The following is a 21442-nucleotide window of genomic DNA, read 5'->3' as shown; positions in this document are numbered from 1 at the left end:
CAAGAAGAATGGATGAACATAGTGAGGATTTCAACAACAGATACAAAATATAAAAAAGGACTAATCAGAGCAGAAGATAAAATGAGAAATACACTAGAGAAAATCAAAAGCACATTAGATGATGCAGAAGAATGATCAGTGATCTGAAAGACAGGGTAGTGAGATTCACCCACGCTGAAGAGCAAGAAGACAAAACAATTTTTAAAAATGAGGAAAGGGGCATCTGAGTGGCTCAGTTGGTTAAATGTCCGACCCTTGATTTCAGCTCAGGTAATGATCTCATGGTTTGTGAGTTCGAGCACCCATAGTGAACTCTGTGCTGACAGTACAGAGTCTGCTGGTGATTCTCTCTCTCTCTCTCTGCTCCCCGCCCCCCACCAAAATAAACCTTTTTTTTTTTTTTTTAAATGATAGTTTAAGAGACTTCTGAGACAACATCAGGCACACTAACATTTACATTACAGGGGTCCCATAACAAGAAAAGGGAGAGAAAGGAGTAGAAAGCTTATTTGAGGGAAATTAGGGCAGAAAATTTGCCTAACCTGGGAAAGAAAACAGACATCCAGGTCCAGGAAGCACAGAGAACCAAAAATAATATGAATCCAAAGACATCCACACTAAAGACACATAATAACTAAGATGTCAACAATTAAAGATCAGGAGATAATCTTAGAAGTCACAAGAAAAAAACCAACTAGTTACATACAAGAGAACATACATAAGATTATCAGTTGATTTTTCAACAGAAACTTTGCAGGCAGAAGGGAATGGCACCATATATTCAAAGTGGCAAAAGGAAAAACCTACAACCCAAGAAATTTACTTGGCAAGATTACCATTCAGAATTGAAGAAGGAATGAAGATTTAAAGACAAAAGTTAAGGGAGCTCATCAACACTATACTGCCCTTATAAGAAATGTTAAAGGGACTTCTTTAAGTGGAAGAGAAAAAGCCACAACTAGAAATAAGAAAATTTTTAAAGAAAAAAAATCTCACTATTAAAAGCAAATCTATTGTAAAGGTAATGAATCAATTACTTATAAAGTTAGTGTGAAGGTTAAAAACCAAAAGTAGTAGAATCAATGATATCTACAATATTTAGTTAAGGGATACAAAACTAAACATGTAAATAAAGTATGTCAAAAACAAAATACTGCAGGGTGGGGAAAAATGTAGTACTTTTAGAATGTACTGTTTTTTGTTTTTTTTTTAATTTTAGAGAGAGAGAACATGCACAAGTGGGGGTGAGGGAGGCAGAGAGAGAGAGAGAGAGAGAGAGAGAGAGAGAGAGAGAGAGAGATGAGAAACAGAATCTCCAGGAGGCTGCATGCTGAGCATGGGACTGACCCTGGAATCATTACCTGAACTGAAATCAAGTCCAACTCTTGATTTTGGTTCAGGTTGTGATCTCAGGAATCATGAGATCAAACCCCACATCGCGCTCTGCACTGAAAGCACGGAGCCTGCTTGGGATTATCTCTCTCTATGCCCCACACCTGCTTGCATTCTCTCTCAAAATTAATAAACATTAAAAAAAAAAGTCAGACGCACAGCTGACTGAGCCATCCAGGTGCCCCAGAATGTGTTTGAACTTAAGCAATCATCAACTTAAATAAATTTACATACATAAGATATTATATATGAACTTCATGTTAAACAAACCAAAAGCCTGTAATAGATATACAGGAAATAAAGGAATCTAAACATAACACGAAAAAACTTGTCAAATCACAAGGGAAGAGATCAAAACAAACAAAAAAACTACAACAATTATAAAGACAACCAGAAAACAAACAAACAAAAAGAATCACAAGTACATACCTACTGATAATTACTTTAAGTGTAAATGGAAGAAATATTACAATCAAAGACTCAGGTGGTTGAATGGATAAAAAAGCAAGACCCATCCATATGCTGCTTGTAAACAGACTCAATTCAGACCAAAGACACATATGGACTGGAAGTGAAGAGATGGAAAAAGATATTGTATGTACACAGAAATGAAAAGAAAGCTGGGTTAGCAATAGTTACATCAGACAAAACAGACTTTAAAACAAAGACTATACAAGAAACAAAGAAGGTCATTAAATAATAGATGGATCAATCTAACAAGGGGATATAACATTGTAAATATCTACGTACCCAACATAGAAGCACCCACATACATAAAGCAGATATTTTCAGACACAATGGTAAAAATCGATAGTAACCCAAGAATAGTAGGGAACTTTAACACTCCACTTACATCAATAGAGAGATCATCCAAAGAGAAAATCAATAAGGAAACCATGGCCTTAAACAACAGATTAGACTAGACAGACTTAAGAGATACATAAAGAACATTCTATCAAAAGCAGCAAAATATACATTCTTTTTTTTTTTTTTTCAACGTTTATTTATTTTTGGTACAGAGAGAGACAGAGCATGAGTGGGGGAGGGGCAGAGAGAGAGGGAGACACAGAATCGGAAACAGGCTCCAGGCTCTGAGCCATCAGCCCAGAGCCCGACGCGGGGCTCGAACTCACGGACCGCGAGATCGTGACCTGGCTGAAGTCGGATGCTTAACTGACTGCGCCACCCAGGCGCCCCTACATTCTTAAGCGCATATGGAACCCTCTTCAGGATGGATCACCTGTTTGGCCACAAAATGAGTCTCAATACATTTAACAAGACTGAAATCATATCAAGCATCTTTTCAACTACAATGGGATAGAATTAGAAATCAATTACAAGGAAAAAAAAAAAACCCAGAAAAAACACAAATGTGAGGAAAATATGAGGAGACCAAATAACATGCAAACAAATAACCAAGAGGTCAAAGAAATCAAAGAGGAAATAAAAAAATATCTTGAGTCAAATGGAAATGGAAATACAACTTCCAAAATCTATGGGGACAGAGCAAAAATAATTCTAAGAAGGAAGTTTATAATGTTATATAGGCCTATTCTAAGAAACAAGAAAAATCTCCAATAAACAATCTAACCTTACATATAAAGAAACTAAAAAAATAAGAACAAAGCCCAAAGTTAGTAGAAGAAAGTAAATAATAAAGATCAAAGAGGAACTAAATGAAATAGAGACTGAAAAAGAAACAATAGAAAAGATCAATGAAACCAAGAGCCAGTACTCTGAAAAGATAAACAATATTTATATAGACCTACATGGGATTATGTTAAGTGAAATAAATCAGAGAAAAACTACCATATAATTTCATTTATATGTAGAATCTAAAAACCAGTGAACAAATAAAAAACAGAAACAGAACCATAAATACAGAGAATGAACTGACAGATGCCAAGGGGTGGCAGGTGGGAAGATGGGCAAAATGGGTGAAGAGAAGGGGAGATACCTGCTTTAAGGTATAATGGAATGGTAAGTCATAGGGATAAAAGGTACAACATAGGGAATATAGTCAACATTATATGATGACACGTGGTAGCTATACCTGTGGTGGGTGTAACAATGTAAACTTGTCAAATCATTATGTTGTACACTTGAAACTAATGTAATAATGTGTGTCAATTATACTTCAATTAAAAAAAAAAGAAAAAGATTTAAAACAAGGACAATGATAACCTAGAAGGACTTTACCTAGAAGGACTCCTCAAGAAAAAAAAGAGGGGGCCCAATAAACAAAATCAGAAATAAAAGAGAAGTTACAACTGACACCACACAAATACAAAGAATTACAAAAGATCATTATGAAAAATTATACATCAATAAATTGGACAACCAAGAAGAAATGGATAAATGCCTAGAAACATAAAATCTTCCAAAACTGAATCATCAAGAAAAAGAAAATCTGAACACTGTTTACCAGTAATGAAATACCATCAATAATCAAAAAAAAAAAAAAAAAAAAAAAAAAAAAAAAAAAATCCCAGCAAAACGTCCAGGAGCAGACAGCTTCACAGGTAAATTCTACCACACACTTAAAGAAGAGTTAATACCTATCCTTCTGAAACTATTCCAAAAACAACAGTGTAGGAACACTTGCAAATTAATTCTATGCAATACCAAAACCAAAGACATTACAAAAAAAGAAAATGACAGGTTAATACACCTGATGAATATAGATGCAAAAATCCTCAACAAAATATTAGCAAACCAAATTCAGTAATATATTAAAAGAATCACACACCATGATCAAATGGCATTTATTCCAGAGATGCAGAGATAATTCAATATCCACAAATCAACTGTCATACACATTAACAAAATGAAGGATAAAAATCACACAATCTTCTCAACAGATGCAGAAAAAAAACATCTGACAAAAATTCAATATCCATTTATGATAAAAATTCTCAACAAAGCGGGTACAGAGAGAACATACCACAACACAATAAAGACCAGAGATGACAAACCCCCAGTTAATATCACACTCCACAGCGAAAAAAATGAAAGCTTTTCCTCTGAGATCAGGAAAACAAGATGCCCAGGCTTGCCACTTTCATTCAACACAGTACTGGGAATCTTAGTCACAGCAATCAGAGAAGAAAAGTAAATAAAAGGCATCCCAATTGGCATGGAAGACATGAAATTGTCACTATTTGCAGATGTGTAAATAGTTAGAAATTTGTTAGAAATTTCTATTCGTTAGAAAACACTAAAGACCACACCATAAAACAATTAGAATAAATTAATTCAGTAAAGCTGGAGGATACAAAAGTAATATACAAAAATCTGTTCCATCTCTACACAGTAAAAACAAACTAGCAGAGAGAAAAATTAAGAAAACAATCCCATTTACAACTGCATCAAAAAGAAAAAAATACCTGGGATTACCTAGGAATAAATTTAACCATAGAGGTATAAAACCTGTACTCTGAAAACTGTAAGACATTGATGAAAGAAACTGAAGATGACATAAATTGAAGACAAACTGTGCTCACGGACTGGAAGAACCAATGCAGTCAAATGTCCACACTATCCAAAGCAATTTATAGATATAATGCAATCCCTATCAAAATACCAATGGCATTTTTCACAGAATTAGAACAAATAACCCTAAAATTTGTATGGAATCACAAAAGACCCAAAAAGCCAAAGCAAATCTTGAGAAAGAACAAAGCTGGAGGTATGCTCCCAGATTTCAAACTATACTGCAAAGCTGTAGTAATCAAAACAGTATGGAACTGGCATAAAAACAGGTCAACAGAACAAAGAGTCCAGAAATAAACCTACACTTAAATGGTCATTCTATGACCAAAAAATCCAAGAATATAACAAATGGGGAAAAGACTGTCTCTTCAACAAATGGTGTGCAGAAAAATGGACAGCTACATGCAAAACAATGAAACCAGAACTGCTTTCATACATGATATACAAAAATAATCTCACAATGGATTAAAGACCTAAATGTAAGACATGAAACCATGGAACTCCTACAGGAAAACAACATCAGTAAATTCTTGAACATCAGTCTTAGCAGTTTTTTGGGTTTTTTGGATCTGTCTCCTCAGGCAAGGGCAACAAAAGCAAAAATAAGCATTTTTTTTGTTTGTTTGTTTTCTGATGAGACTGTATCAAACTAAAAATCTTTTACACAACATAGGAAACCATCAACAAAACAAAACAGCAACCTACTGAATGGGAGAAGATATTTGCAAATGATATATAAGAGATTAATATCCAAAAAAAAAATTAATACCCAGATTACATATAAGGACTCCTACAACTCAACATCAAAAAAACCCAAATAATCTGATAAGAAATGGGCAGAAGACCTGAACAGACATTCCAGAAAAGACATACAGATGGCCAACAGACACATGAAAAAATGCTCAACATCGCTAATCTTCAGGTAAATACAAATCAAAACCACAATGAGGCATCACCTCATGCCTATCAGAATAGTTAGAATCAAAAAGAGAAGAAGTGGCAATCCCTATCAAAATAATACCAGCATTCTTCACAGAGCCAGAACAAACAATCCTAAAATCTGTATGGAACCAGACAAGACCCCAAATAGCCAAAGCAATCTTGAAAAAGAAAACCAAAGCTGGAGACATCACAATCCCAGACTTCAAGCTGTATTACAAAGCTGTAATCATCAAGACAGGATGGTACTGGCACAAGAACAGACACTCAGATCAATGGAACAGAATAGAGAACCCAGAAATGGACCCACAAACATAGGGCCAACTCATCTTTGACAAAGTAGGAAAGACTATTCAATGGAATAAAGACAGTCTCTTCAGCAAGTGGTGCTGGGAAAACTGGACAGCGACATGCAGAAGAATGAACCTGGACCACTTTCTTACACCATACACAAAAATAAACTCAAAATGGATGAAGACCTCAATGTAAGACAGGAAGCCATCAAAATCCTCGAGGAGAAAGCAGGCAAAAACCTCTTTGACCTCAGCCATAACAACTTCTTACTCAATATGTCTCTGGAGGCAAGGGAAACAAAAGCAAAAATGAACTATTGGGACCTCATCAAAATTAAAAGCTTCTGCACAGTGAAGGAAACAATCAGCAAAACTAAAAGGCAACTGACGGAATGGGAGAAGATATTTGCAAACCACATATCAGATAAAGGGCTAGTATCCAAAATCTATAAAAAACTTATCAAACTTGCCACCCAAAAAACAAATAATCCAGTGAAGAAATGAGCAAAAGACATGAATAGACACTTCTCCAAAGAAGACATCCAGATGGCTAATAGACACATGAAAAAATGCTCAACATCACTCATCATCAGGGAAATACAAATCAACACCACAATGAGATACCACCTCACACCTGTCAGAATGGCTAACATTAACACCTCAGGCAATGACAGATGTTGGCAAGGATGCAGAGAAAGGGGATCTCTTTTGCATTACTGGTGGGAAAGCAAACTGGTGCAGTCACTCTGGAAAACAGTTTGGAGGTTCCTCAAAAAACTAAAAATAGAACTACCCTATGACCCAGCAATTGCAGTACTAGGTATTTACCCAAGGGATACAGGTGTGCTGTTTCGAAGGGGCACATGCACCCCAATGTTTATGGCAGTGTTATCGACAATAGCCAAAGTATGGAGAGAGCCCAAATGTCCATCGACAGATGAAAGGATAAAGAAGATGTGGTATATATATACAATGGAGCATTACTCAGCAATCAAAAAGAATGAAATCTTGCAATTTGCAACTATGTGGATGGAACTGGAGAGTATTATGCTAAGCGAAATTAGTCAGAGAAAGACAAATATCATATGACTTTACTCATATGAAGAATTTAAGATGAAAAAACAGATGAACATAAGGGAAAGGAAGCAAAAATAATATAAAAATGGGGGCGGGGGGACACAACATAAGAGACTCTTAAATATGGAGAACAAACAGAGGGTTACTGGAAGGGTTGTGGGAGGGGGGAATGGGCTAATGGGTAAGGGACACTAAGGAATCTACTTCTGAAATCATTGTTCACTATATGCTAACTAACTTAGATGTAAATTAAAAACAATTTAAATAAATAAATAAATAAAGGCAAGAAGCATTGGTGAGGATGTGAAGGAAAGGGAACTCTCATGTACTACTGGGGGGAACAGAACTACCATACAATGTAGCAATTCCATTTCCTGGTATTTACCTGAAGAAAACAAAAACATGAATTCAAAAAGATATATTCACCCCTATGTTCACTGCAGTATTACTCACAATACACCAAGACATGGAAGGAACCTAAGCGTCCACTGATAAATGAATGAATAAAGAAAATGGGGGTGTGGCTATGTGTGGAATATTGTACACTGTGTGTGGCATATTATTTAGCCATAAAAAATAATGAAATCTTGCCATCTGCAACAACGTGGATGGACCCAGGGAATATTATGCTAAGTGAAATAAATCAGAGAAAAACAAATATCATATGATTTTACTTATATATAGAATCTAAAACACAAAACAAGTGACCAAAACAGAAATAGATTCATGAATAGAGAATAAAATTGTGGTTGCCAGATGGGAAGGGAGTGGAGATACAGCTGAAATAGGTGAAACACGAACTTCCAGTTATAAAGTGAGTACATCACGAGGATATAAAACACATCATACAGAATATAGTCAATATTATTGTAATAACTTGGGTGACAGATGGTAACTAAGACTTCTCATGGTGATCATTTCATAATGTATATGATGTCAAATCACTATATAGTACACCTAAAACTAATTATCATATTGTGTATCAACTACACTTCAATTAAAAAAAACAAAGGAATAGAACAAACCAAAATGGTTTGGATTCATACTGATTTTTCATTCACCCTGGGATTCTTTCATATGTCATTTTTAAATGTAAAATAAATCCATCTATACAAATGTTAAAATCCTAAAATCCTTCATAGGAGTAACTTCTAGTTCAAGATTACTCACTGATGGGCATTTTAAAACAGAAATATTTGCTTAAAAACAAACAGCTTCATGTAATATGTTTACTTCATGGAACGGGGTCTTAGAAACTTGTAATTTATTCGTTACACAGGGTTTTTTTCTGAAAGACCAATAATATAAACAAAAAAGCAAAAGCATTTGAGGAGGAAAAACTTCCTATTAAGGCACTGTATATGTAAGATATAAAAAGTCAAATTTCCAGGTTTATTTATAAACACTATTTGATATAAAAAGAATATTTACTATGAAATCACTTTCATATGAACACTGATAGCTGATAGAAGTCAAATGCTTTAAATACAATAAAACTAGCTGCTAAACACAATTTGAAGGAAGAACTTAAATATCTTTGAAGTGCTGCATGCTCCACCCATCAAGTAATGACAATACTGTATTCAGAACTACAATCAAGATACTTAAACTATTCAACCTCAATAATGAGGCTAAAACTTACTCTCTAAATCTTTTGCTGTGGATTTTGGTTATTGTAGAAGATGCCATCGGACTGCCTATCCCAGAACTAGCCGGAGAGCCTTGTGACACAGGTGTCATACAGTATGGAGAATTCTGACTTGCTGGAGAGAGTGAAGTATCACTGGGCATGCTCAGTCCAGTATCTGTGGAGATGTGGGGTGAAGGGAAAGAATTTAGAAACTTTAAATGCTGAAAAGCTATCTACTGATCAATGCTTAGAATGGCAGCTGTCTTTTGTATAATTTCCAAATTCCCCAGAAGCTAACGAGTTGGACATTGTTTATATCACAAACATTTCTCATATACTACAAAAATGAAGTCTTCCTATTATCTCTTAAAACATACTCTTAAAAACCAAGTACAGCCGAGCCTGTAAGTCTCTACAGAAGAGAGGAGAGAAAGCCAAATGATCTAAAACATGTATTCTTAGAGGATTTAAATTGAAGAACAAAGGTAATAACTTTTGAACCTCTTTCCAGATCATATTACCCATCTCCTTCGTCTCAAATTTTTCACCTATTTCTTAGAAATACATTTTTTAACTGTCTACAAATTCCCATTGCTGCTGGCAGTGATGAATTCTACCTCACTCATTCTCTCCACACCACTCCTCATTTCTTCAGACACCACCCCAGTTTCTCTCTCATTTGGTCTTTGCTTCTGTGCTCAGGCAGCCTCATTCTTTAGATATACCACCTCTTGATTTCACTGCCCCCTTCATTTACTGCTTCTTTCTTAAACAGCTAAATTCAAGAAATGAGTTATTTTTTGTACTCCAGTCCACTAATTAGCAAAGTCACACATGTATCTTATCTCCCTACCAATGATTAGCTTTTTGGAGCAGGACAATCCATTCTTTATTACATTTCCTGACCTTCTACCCCCAACCCAGTTACTGAAGTACACATGGTAAGTGTTCAATAAACACTTGAATGAATATTGAATTCATCCATTTTTGAATGAATGGATAAACCTAAATACAAAGGCAAGGATATTTAATTGAGAGAAAAGGGGAATGCTAGCCAAATATGTCCTGGCTGAACAATCTTTAGAAGCACTCATTTTTCTACACAATGGAACACTACCAGTTAATATGTGGAAATCAGACTTGAATGTGTTGCAGAAAGGAATACACATATACCAGCAGAAAAGGGGACCTAGCCAGGGATCTCTTTAAATCTTTCTTCCACAGCAGTAAAAATATCAGAAAGAATGTGCAGTTTTGCTGAGGTCCCATTCAAAATGATATGTGCTGGCTACCGTATGGGACTATATCTTATTGATCAACTGAATTCTGTACTACAAAAGGCTTTGTAATTCTTTACTCATTGTGGTATATGTATTAATTCATAAAAGCAAGAAAGAAAATCAACAAAAAAAATTCAATGAAAAATAGTCCTGTGACAAAAATAGCAAGTAGTGTTCTAGATACGAAAGAAGACAAAATGAAAGAACTATGAGTTACATAAGATACATTGGTGAGATCATAATTATTAGTGTATACAACAAATTCAGGACTCAAGCCTCAAAAAATGCCACAGTTCTGCTATATAACACCTGCCCCTTCCCCCTGTTAAATATCTCCCTATAGAGGCATCTTCAAAACAAACCACTCTCAAAAATAAAGAAATTTACATAAAATATGGAGCATATCCTCCAATTAGGATAATAATTAGTGATGGCTTATTAATTAAAATACTCTGAACCATTCCACGAGAAGGGAGAAAGGGACAATCTTACCTTCCTGGGAAACAATCTCCTGTGGCAAATCATCAATAAAATCTAAGTGCATTTCTATTGGTTCCTCAGATCCCAAAAGGTTGTGGTCCACAGTTAAACGGCCCTTCTTTTCCTCTCTTTCTTTCAAAATAACCTAAAAGTCATTACCAATCTTTAATTACTGATCATTCTTTAAGAATGTATAGAATGATTAAAATGTTCACTATTACACAGATACAGTTCACTTAAAAATGGACATGAGGAGTTTGGTTGGCTACATGTTTAGTTGGTTACAAACAAACTGGCAAAAAAAAAAAAAAAGTAATTTTAGGCCCTGTAGTTGAAAAAGGTACCATATCCAAAATAAAGGAAGGCAATTATGCTGTATAATGCTACAGCTATCAAACCACATCTGCTTCAGGCTTTAACTCCTGATTGACAAACTAGAGTTTCCACAAAAATGGATAAAATAACAAGTGTGGAAACCAGGTCATACAGTTTAACATTAAATTTACATTTTGCAGTTTTCAATTATTTGGACCTGGATTATCTCATTCTGCTCCTAACAATACTGAGTTAGGGGCACCTGGCAGGCTTAGTTGGTACAGCATGCGACTCTGGATCTTGGGGTTGTTGAGTTCAAGCTCCATGCTGGGTACAGAGATTACACCCACAAAAATAAAATACTGAGTTAAACAGAGCAGATATTATCCCAACTTATAGATGAAGAAGATAAGGGTAAGAAAGGTTTGCCTAAAACTATATAATTTAGTACCAGAATCTAGGGCTTCTGATTCCTACAGTCCAATGTTTTGGATGCTAAATGTTTAACTTCTTTTGCTTTTTTTTAACCTTACAGAAATAATTCATCCTCCAGGGTTTTGTTCAATATAGAAAGATAATCATGATGCTGATGATATCCCCAACTTTCAATTAACTATTCATCATAAAGATATACACCTATAAATATCTCATAACAATCTGTTGGCTAAAATGCCACAACTACTTTTGCAAAACATTTTAAATCCTTAAATTTAACTTGTAAAATAAACATCTCCAGGTTTCAGTTTACCTTTTTAAGTGCTGTGGGTCGTTTTAGTTTAGCAATTTCCTTCTCTTTTCCTTTCTTTGCTTTAGAGGAAGTAATGTCCAAAGAATTAAAGGATGTCAAACATGGCTGACTTTTGGTTAAGGGTTTTCTGTTAGTAGAGTCTTTAGTGTGAAAAGAAGCTGCAGTGACCACTAAAAACAAACAAGAACATTAGCTTTACTATTACAGCCAGTGCCGCATACAATGAACATTTCTAATGATAAATCTACAAGAACATCCTCTTCTTGTGGGAGAATAGACATCATAATAGTAGGAGTAATACAGGGCCATGCAGTATCTCTCAGCTACAGCTTTTATGCATCTGTTTAACCTCCATAAGATAAAGATGACAAAGCCAATGCAGGTAACTAATTCAGCAATCCAAAGCAGGGACAAATAAATTATTAGTTCTACTCCACAGCAGCAAGCCTCAAGCATGGCAATTCTTTGCAACTGGTCTCCAGGCAGAACCACTCTACCTCTGCAATTTCAAAACTTTGCACCTCTCCTTATTCCTACGGAATCTTACATAAGAATCACCCTTATATAGGGCACCTAGGTGGCTCAGTCTGTTAAGCTGACTTAAGCTCAGGACACGATCTCATGGTTCATGAGTTCAAGCCTGGCATCAGGCTTTCTGCTGTCAGCACAGAGCCCACTTCAGATCCTCTGTCTCCCTCTCCCTGCCATTCCCCCATGCAGGTGTTCTCTCTCTCTCTCTCTCTCTCAAAAATAAACATTAAAAAAAATTATAAAAAAACCATCACTCTTTTATATGAAATAGTCTATCACTCCTCATTTCCATCCACCAGTGAAGAGTGATCTTCCCCTTTGGCTGCACTCTCAGTACTATTCAGCAGTTCTTTTACACCTGATTGATACCCGCACCCAGTAGTGGTGACCCAGTCCTTTAGCAGTCCGAGGACCTTATCCTCAATCCTTGTGCTCTAGCAGCAAAGCTCTCCTATTACTCCCCTGAGAAGCTGCTGTCCAATATAAACGGATATGCCAGGCACCTGGGTTGTTCAGTCGGTTTCGCATCCAACTTTGGCTCAGGTCATGATCTCGCAGTCCATGAGTTTGAGCCCCGTGTCAGGCTCTGTGCTGACAGCTTAGAGCCTGGAACCTGCTTCAGAGTCCGTGTCTCCCTCTCTCTCTCTCTGCCCCTCCCCTGCCTGTGCTCCCTCTCTCTCTCAAAAATAAACATAAAAAAACATTAAATGAATCAGCGCTCCTGTATCCTTTGAATAAATTCCTAGTAGTGCTATTGCTGGGTCATAGGATAGTTCTATTTTTAATTTTTTTGAGGAACCTCCACAAGGTTTTCCACAGCGGCTGCACCAGTTTGCATTCCCACCAACAGTGCAAGAGGGTTCACTTTTTTCCACATCCTCACCAGCATCTGCTGTTTCCTGAGTTGTTAATTTTAGCCACTCTGACCGGTGTGAGGTGGTATTTCATTGTGGTTTTGATCTGTATTTCTCTGCTGATGAGTGATGTTGACCATCTTTTCATGTGTTTGTTGGCCATCTGGATGTCTTTTTTGAAAAAGTGTCTATTCGTGTCTTCTCCCCATTCCTTCACTGTATTATTTGTTTTTCAGGTGTTGAGTATGGTAAGTTCTTTATAGATTTTTGGATACTAACCCTTTATCTGATAGGTCATTTGCAAGTATCTTCTCCCATTCCATCAGTTGCCTTTTAGTTCTGTTGATTGTTTCCTTTGCGGTGTAAAAGCTTTTTACCCTGAGGAGGTCCCAATAATTCATTTTTGCTTTTAATTCCCTTGCCTCTGGAGATGTGTCAAGCAAGAAATTGCTGTGGCTGAGGTCAGAGGTTGTTGCCTGCTTTCTCCTCTAGGGTTTTGATGGCGTCTTGTCTCACATTTAGGTCTTTCATCCATTTTGAGTTTATTTTTGCGTATGGTGTAAGAAAGTGGTCTAGTTTCATTCTTCTGCATGTCACTGTCTAGAGACTGTCTTTTTTTCCATTGGATACTCTTTCCTGCTTTGTCAAAGATTAGCTGGCCATACATTTGTGGGTCCAATTCTGGGTTCTCTATTCTATTCCATTGGTCTATATGTCTGTTTTTGTGCCAATACCACACATACTGTCTTGATGATTACAACTTTGTAGTAGAGTCTGGGATTGTCATGCTTCCCACTCTGGTTTCCTTTTTCAATATTATTTTGGATATTTGGGGTCTTTTGTGGTTCTATACAAATTTTAGGATTGTTTGTTCTAGCTTTGAGAAGAATGCTGGGGCAATTTTGATTGGGATTCCATTGAATGTGTAGATTGGGTAGTATTGATTTTTTAACAATATTTATTCTTCCAATCCATGAGTATGGAATTTTTTCCATTTCTTTGTGTCTTCTTCAATTCCCTTCATAAGCTTTCTAGAGTTTTCAGCATACAGATCTTTTACATCTTTGATTAGGTTTATTCCTAGGTATTTTATGGTTCTTGGTGCAATTGTAAATGGGATCAATTTCTTGATTTCTCTGTTGCTTCATTATTGGTGTATACAAATGCAACCGATTTCTGTACACTGATTTTGTACCCAGCAACTTTGCTGAATTCATGTATCAATTCTAGCAGCCTTTTGGTGGAGTCTTTCGGGTTTTCCATGTAGAGTATCATGTTGTCTGCGAAAAGTGAAAGTTTGACTTCTTCTTTGCCAATTTTGATGCCTTTTATTTCATTTTGTTGTCTGACTGCTGATGCTAGGACTTCCAACACTATATTAAACAACGGTGAGAGTGGACATCCCTGTTGTGTTGCTGATCTCAGGGGGAAAGCTCTCAGTTTTTCCCCATTGAGGATGATATTAGCTGTGGGCTTTTAATATAGGGCTTTTATGATGTTTAGGTATGTTCCTTGTATCCTGACTTTCTTGAGGGTTTTTACTAAGAAAGGATGCTGTATTTGTCAAAATGTTTTTTCTGCATCTATTGACACAATCATATGGTTCTTACCCTTTCTTTTATTAATGTGATGTATCACACTGACTGATTTGCAAATATTGAACCAGCCCTGCAGTCCAGGAATGAATCCCACTTGATCATAGTAAGTAATTCTTTTTATATGCTATTGAATTCGATCTGCTAGTATCTTGTTGAGAATTTTTGCATCCATGTTCATCAGGGATATTGGCCTATAATTCTCCTTTTTTTGTGGGGTCTCTGGTTAGGGAATCAAAGTAATGCTGGCTTCATAGAATGAGTCTGGAAGTTTTCCTTCCATTTCTATTTTTTGGAACAGCCTGAGAAGGACAGGTATCAACTCTGCTTTAAATGTCTGGTAGAATTCCTAGGGAAGCCATCTGGTCCAGGACTCTAATTTGTTGGCAGATTTTTGATAGCTGATTCAATTTCTTCACTGCTTATGGGTCTGTTCAAACTTTCTATTTCTTCCCATTTGAGTTTTGGTACAGTGTGAGTGTCTAGGAATTTGTCCACTTCTTCCAGGTTGTCCAGTTTGTTGGCATATAATTTTTCATAGAATTCCCCAATAATTGCTTGTATTTCTGAGGGATTGTGATAAATCCATTTTCATTCGTGATTTTATCTATTGGGGTCCTCTCTCTTTTCTTTTTGAGAAGTCTGGCTAGGGGTTTATTAATTTTGTTTATTTTTTCAAAACAACAGCTCTTAGTTTCATTGATCTGTTCTACTGGGGTTTTTTTTTTGTTTTTCTGTTTTTGGATTCTATATTGTTTATTTCTTCTCTGATCATTACTTTTTCTCTCCTTCTGCTGGCCTTGGGGTTTCTTTGTTGTTCTGCTTCTAGTTTCTTTCAGTGCGCTGTTAGATTTTGTATTTGGGATTTTTCTTGTTTCCTGAAACAGGCCTGGACTGCAATGTATTTTCCTCTCAGGACTGCCTTTGCTGCATCCCAAAGGGATGGATTGTTGTGTTTTCACTTTCATTTGTTTCCATATATTTTTTAATTTCTTCTTTAACTGCCTGGTTCACCCCTTCATTCTTTAGTAGTATGTTCTTTAACCTCCATGCATTTGGAGGTTTTCCAAAAATGTTTATAATAGCATTTTCAACAATAGCCAAATTATAGAAAGAGCCTAAATGTCCATCAACTGTTGAATGGATAAAGAAGATGTGGTTTATGTATACAATGGAATACTACTTGGCAATGAGAAAGAATGAAATCATGCCATTTGCAGCAACACGGATGGAACTGGATGGTGTTATGTTGAGTGAAATAAGTCTGTCAGAGAAAGACAGATATCATATGTTTTCACTCATGTGGATCTTGAGAAACCTAACAGAAGACCATGGGGGAAGGAAAGGAGAAAAAATAGTTACAAACAAAGAGGGAGAGAGGCAAACCATAAGAGACTCTTAAATCTAGAGAACAATCTGACAGTTGATGGGGGTGGGGAAGAGGGGAATATGGGTGATGGGCACTGAGGAGGGCACTTGTTGGGATGAGGACTGGATGTTGTATGTAAGCGATGAACCACAGGAATCTATCCAAAAACCAAGAGCACACTTTACACACTGTATGTTAGCCAAAATTATATATACGTATATATATATATATATATATATATATATATATACACACACATATATATATATATATATATAAATTGAATGTACATGCCACCTGAGAGGAGGCAGAAGGCATCCTAATTCCTGTTCACTGTGTATCACCACTGTGTATCACCACCTCTCCTCTTAATCCCATCTCACGGGGCACCTGGGTGGCTCAGTTGGTCAAGCTTCTGACTCTTGATTTCAGCTCAGGTCATGATCTCACAGTTTCATGAGTTCGAGCACCACACCAGGCTCTGCACTGACAGCGTGGAGCCTGCTTGAGATTTTCCCTCTCTGTCTGACACTCCCTTGCTCATACTGTTTCTCAAAAATAAATAATAAATAAAAATCTTTAAAAAAGAAATCCCATCTCAGGATTAATTTCCCAAGGATCTTGCTCTACGCATTTCCCTTTCATCTTTTAAGGTCTTCCTCGACCCCCAACTCTTTTCCCTATCTCCCAACAAGAAGCTAAATCTTCTGTATATAGAAGAAAGAAAAACAAAAAACAGACAAACCAACAAAACCATTCCCCTGACTGGCTTCCCCTCACGCTAAAGTACTATCACTCCCCTTTCCTCCCTTACTAAACTTCTCAATAGTCTGCTTTACCAGTTATTTACACTGATGTGGATGCTATCTAATTGTAGCTGATTGACAAGGTAAGCTTAGGATCCTTCTACGTGGCCATTTTCCCCAGAGGTCCTGAAGAGTCTGCTTTCTGGTCTCTGTCCTACCCATATGCTCACAAATGCTATGGTCAAGATCACATACAAGCTTGCAATCACTAAATCTAATTCTTCTCGCTGTCCTTTAAATCTAAGCACACCACAAGACTTTATCCTTGAATATATTTTCCTAACTTTTCTTTCCCCTAACAACCTTATGTATTTCCAGAGCTACACTTCTATCTCTCTTTGAAACTCACTGACTTCTAACCTAAACTGCACATAACTACAATTTAAATAGGCACCATCAGGATATCCCTAACTAGCATTTCAAACACAATAGGGCTGGAGTCTGTTCTTCCCAACAAAAATTCTTCTTCCATGATCCCTGTTTGATATCATTATAATCACCACAATCCTCCAACGAGGAGAGTTTGGAGTCCTTTTTAACCTGCTTCCACATTCCATCAGTTAAAAAACAAACAAACAAAACCCTATCATTCCTCATAATCTTTTGACATATCTACAATAGTCTCACTCTTTTCTTGGACTTCCCAAGAAAGTCCATTTTTTTTGCAACCAATACTTTCTCATTTAAACACTCATTTCCATCTGACAAGAATTATACTCTCCCTTCAAAGCCCAATCCAAATGTTATATGAAGTGATTTGTAACATCCTCCCCATATCTCTCCGTTGACTATTATAAATCACTCTTCTGAAAGTTCATAAAACTTTGCTGGTATCCTTCCTAAGGCACTGCTCTTTATTAGTTATTTATGTATGTCTTTCTCCCCAACTAGATTATTAACTTTTTAATCTGTAATTCCACAGTCCTTGACATGCTTTCCATGTAAATATTTACAGTTGTATAAATTAACATTTGCTAAATAAATCAAAGTTATAACAATAAAGCCATCACAGGTTAACAATCTCTTCTCCACAGTAATTAGTTAACATTTATTGAGTGATTATAACCCAGATACTCTTCTGACCACATTACATGTACCATCTCATTTACTCTTCAAAACAACCCTGAAGTAGGTACTATCATTACCTCCATCTTAATGTCAGGAAATAACTTGCCAAGGAAATACACAGAAGAACAGATTTCAAACCTAGACAACTCAATTCCAAAGCCCCTGCTTGTTGCCATGAGGCCGTACTGCCTCCAGAATACTGCTAACTGTCAGTTCCACTGCTATAGTCCTTTACTCTTTCAATGAGATGTAATTGCCTCTCTCTCCAACTCAACAACATGCAACTCAAAAGCTCAGTACATATTGAACACTATTTTTACTAACAGTTACTCAAAGCTAAGGTTTATACTTGACACGTAACTAGCTGTAGGTATAAACATTCTGCACGTAGAACTAAAGTTATATTCTGTTAATTATCTTCTTGTCTAAAGACAGACCCTTTACATAGGAACAAAAGAAACAGAATATTCAATTCTGCGTCTTAATATCTGCTTTTTGTTGGTGCCTTTCCCCTTCCTTTATCTTACTTCTCTTCCTCTCTAACTAAGGCTATGAAAAGAAATAAGGGAACACATAAGAACTGCTGAATTTTAAATCTGATAAGGTTTGCTAAAATATACATTACTGTTTCAGTACAAAGCCAAATCATTCATATTCTCTCTCTCTCTCACACATACACACACCTTGATCAAAATTCCTATGTTTCCCATTATCCAATTTAAAAGTTATAAAGCCAAATTAGTTGTGATTCTTATTTCAATCTCTGAGGAAGAAAAACATTAGCTGGTTCACAATTACACCAACTGACATTTGTACAGAGACCCGAAGGACCTGAAAGAACAAACCACACATTGATATATGAAGAAGGAGAATTCCGGGGAAAGGAAATAGTAAGCACAAAGATACTGAGCTAGGAGCATGTTGGGTGTGTCTGTGGAACAGCAAGGGGGCTGACTGGCTACAGCAGTGTGTGCCAGAGAGAATGGTGATGGGGGCAAAAAGGTCACAGGATCAGCTAAGATGTGGCTTTAGTCAGGACTCCAGCCGTACTCCAAGTGAGATCAAGAGCTACTGGAGGGTTCTGAGTAGTGGAGTGATATAATCCTATTCATATTTTAAAAGATCACTCCTTTCAAGATAGAGTGCAGTTATAGCAGGAGGGAAAGGTAAGTAACAGGAGGCTACTACGATGCAGTACAATGATGGGGCGACGAGGGTAACAGAAGAGCTGGTGAGAAGACTCTGGATTTTTTAGATATATATAATTTAAATTAACAATATTCAAAATATATTACCAAAAGCAAACAGCAAATTCCTCAAATAATGACATCACCTGTATATGACAGAGGTCTGGTATTAGTAATCTGCCGTGCTTTCATCGCTTGTTGTTGTTTTTCCAGAGCTGCTAACATGTCCCCCAAATCTAGCTGCACAGGTGTTTTATTCTTTTTTCCAGCTGCCTTTGATAAAGCTTCCTGCAAAGTAATATGAAAACATTTATTTTTTGTGATAGTATGAAAGTATGGCAATTTATGATGATATTTGTCTTTCTGTCCCCAAATCTACCAATTATATTTGTTCACAAAAATGAATAAATACCTGTAGTTTTTTTTGCTCCATACTTATTTCTGAATATTCTTGAGCCGTGGCAAGGGCTGCTGCTAAAGCTTTCTTCTTCTGACTTTTTGCACGTTTAGGAACGGAAGTTGTAATGGGAATTGGAGTCTGCACTATATTGATTGGTGAGTTTTCAGGTAAATCATCCAACTAAGATAACCAGACAAAAACACTGTTACTGATTCCACAAAAGACTACCTTAAGGAAAGACAATCCAGAATATGGGGTGTCCTCCAGTATAACTGGACAGGACTCTTTGAGAATTCAATGTCATAAAGAACAGAGTAAGATGACGTGATCATTCCAGACTGGAAAATAATAGAGATAAAACAGCTTACTGCAATTGGTGATGCTTGTCTGGATCCTGGCCTGAAAACAAAATAACTCCCAAGTAAGTCAAGTTTTCCAACAAGTACGCTGTATGATCATTTAATTAATGGCGTTGTCTTGTCTGTAATAGAACTATGGATTTTATAGGAAAGTGTCTTTGTTCTGGCAATGCTGAAAATAAGTATGAAGTACTAAATACATGGTTTCTTGTCTACCATGCTGCCCCCCATGTCTTTATACTAAACTATAATACTTCTTTTCAACATAACCGTAGTTCAAAAGATGTTCAAGTATTTTGCTTATCTTTTTAAAAAGGGCCACTTACTACTTTTGAAGAAAGTTTCTGTTGAATAGTATCGTCTTTAGCATTTCCATTCTCGTTTAGCTCTCGAAATCCATCTTCATCCTGAAACAGTTCCACATGTTAAGTAAAAGCAGTTCAAAGCAATAAACTCTTAAGAAAAACATTTTACAATGTTGAAGAATAATAAAAAATGGGCAAGTAATTTTTTGAATTCTAAAAGTAAACTATTTAAAGTCAGTCTTAAAAAGGAAATCTCATCTCTCATGTTACAATACAGCTAATTTCATTATTCAACAATGGGGGCATATCTGCACACGTACACCCTTTGGATTTCTATATCTACCATACCATTTTTATTAGTTCTACTTAAAAAACAAAAAGTTTACTAATGTGTCTTGAGAGAGAGAAAGAGAGAGAAAGAGAGAGAGAGAGAGAGAGAGAGAGAGAGCGCACACGCGTGTGTGAGCAAGGGAAGGGCAGAGGCCGAGAGAGAGAATCCCGAGCAGGCTCCGCACCGTCGGACTCGATCTCACAAACTGTGAGATCATGACCTGATCCCAAATCAAGAGTAGGGCACTTAACTGACTGAGCCATCCAGGTGCCTCTAATTAATTCTACTCTTAAAATGGGTAGGTAATTGGAAAGAAATTCAAAAAGTATTTTATCACATGTCAGATAATTTGGAAAATATTTTCAACAGATGGCTTAGTATGAATTTCGTAAATATATTCCCTATCCTGCAATACTACACACACCTGTCAATAAGGTTAAAAAGCTAAGAAATTTTTTTTAAAGCCCTATTCAAAGTAATTTCTTCACCAATCTCCTCCTTTACAGTGAAAATTATACCTAATACCTTTAACTAAATATAAGGATGGAACCAATTACATGGTTAAGTGCAAATAATAAATCTGTCACATGTACTGTTCTTCATAACTAAATAACATAACTCCCAAGTCCTTTAGGTCAATTACTAAGTTTATCTAACATATTATTCATCTCGAGCCTCTGGCCTCAAGCACATTTTCCAGTTTAATTTCCATCCATTGACCCACTTTATAGAAACTATGATCCAAAAAAAATGACTTATTCAAATGAGTTATGGGGGATGCTGTTCACCATGTTGACACAACCAAATTCTACCCATTCTTTAAAATCCGTTCCAACGGTTATCTCCACCCTATTACAAACTCAAAGGGATTTGTCCTTCCCTTCAATTCCCACCACACCCAAGCATTAGGTATGCAGGCATCTACATTTCTCTGCTGTACAGCAACCTCCCTAAGGCTACTATGTTTATTCAATGCATCACTCATAGCACC

At 36.4% G+C, this 21442-nt stretch overlaps 1 protein-coding gene across 2 annotated transcripts in view; it reads right to left on the bottom strand.

Moving 5' to 3' along the window:
* The window catches only part of SECISBP2L (SECIS binding protein 2 like), a 65621-nt gene that overhangs the window by 18307 nt on the left and 25872 nt on the right, over positions 1 to 21442 (bottom strand). For both annotated transcript variants that reach the window (XM_019832463.3, XM_003987157.6), the window contains 6 exons: positions 20142 to 20222; positions 19469 to 19636; positions 19203 to 19344; positions 11647 to 11816; positions 10596 to 10728; positions 8836 to 8998 (listed from right to left, as the gene is read on the bottom strand). In XM_019832463.3, coding sequence (XP_019688022.1) covers positions 8836 to 8998; positions 10596 to 10728; positions 11647 to 11816; positions 19203 to 19344; positions 19469 to 19636; positions 20142 to 20222 — 857 coding nt within the window. The remainder of the gene's footprint in view (positions 1 to 8835; positions 8999 to 10595; positions 10729 to 11646; positions 11817 to 19202; positions 19345 to 19468; positions 19637 to 20141; positions 20223 to 21442) is intronic.

Source organism: Felis catus, chromosome B3, assembly GCF_018350175.1.
Source record: "Felis catus isolate Fca126 chromosome B3, F.catus_Fca126_mat1.0, whole genome shotgun sequence".
NCBI classification, from domain to species: Eukaryota; Metazoa; Chordata; class Mammalia; order Carnivora; family Felidae; genus Felis; species Felis catus.
This window is presented reverse-complemented; position numbering and strand designations above follow the sequence as displayed.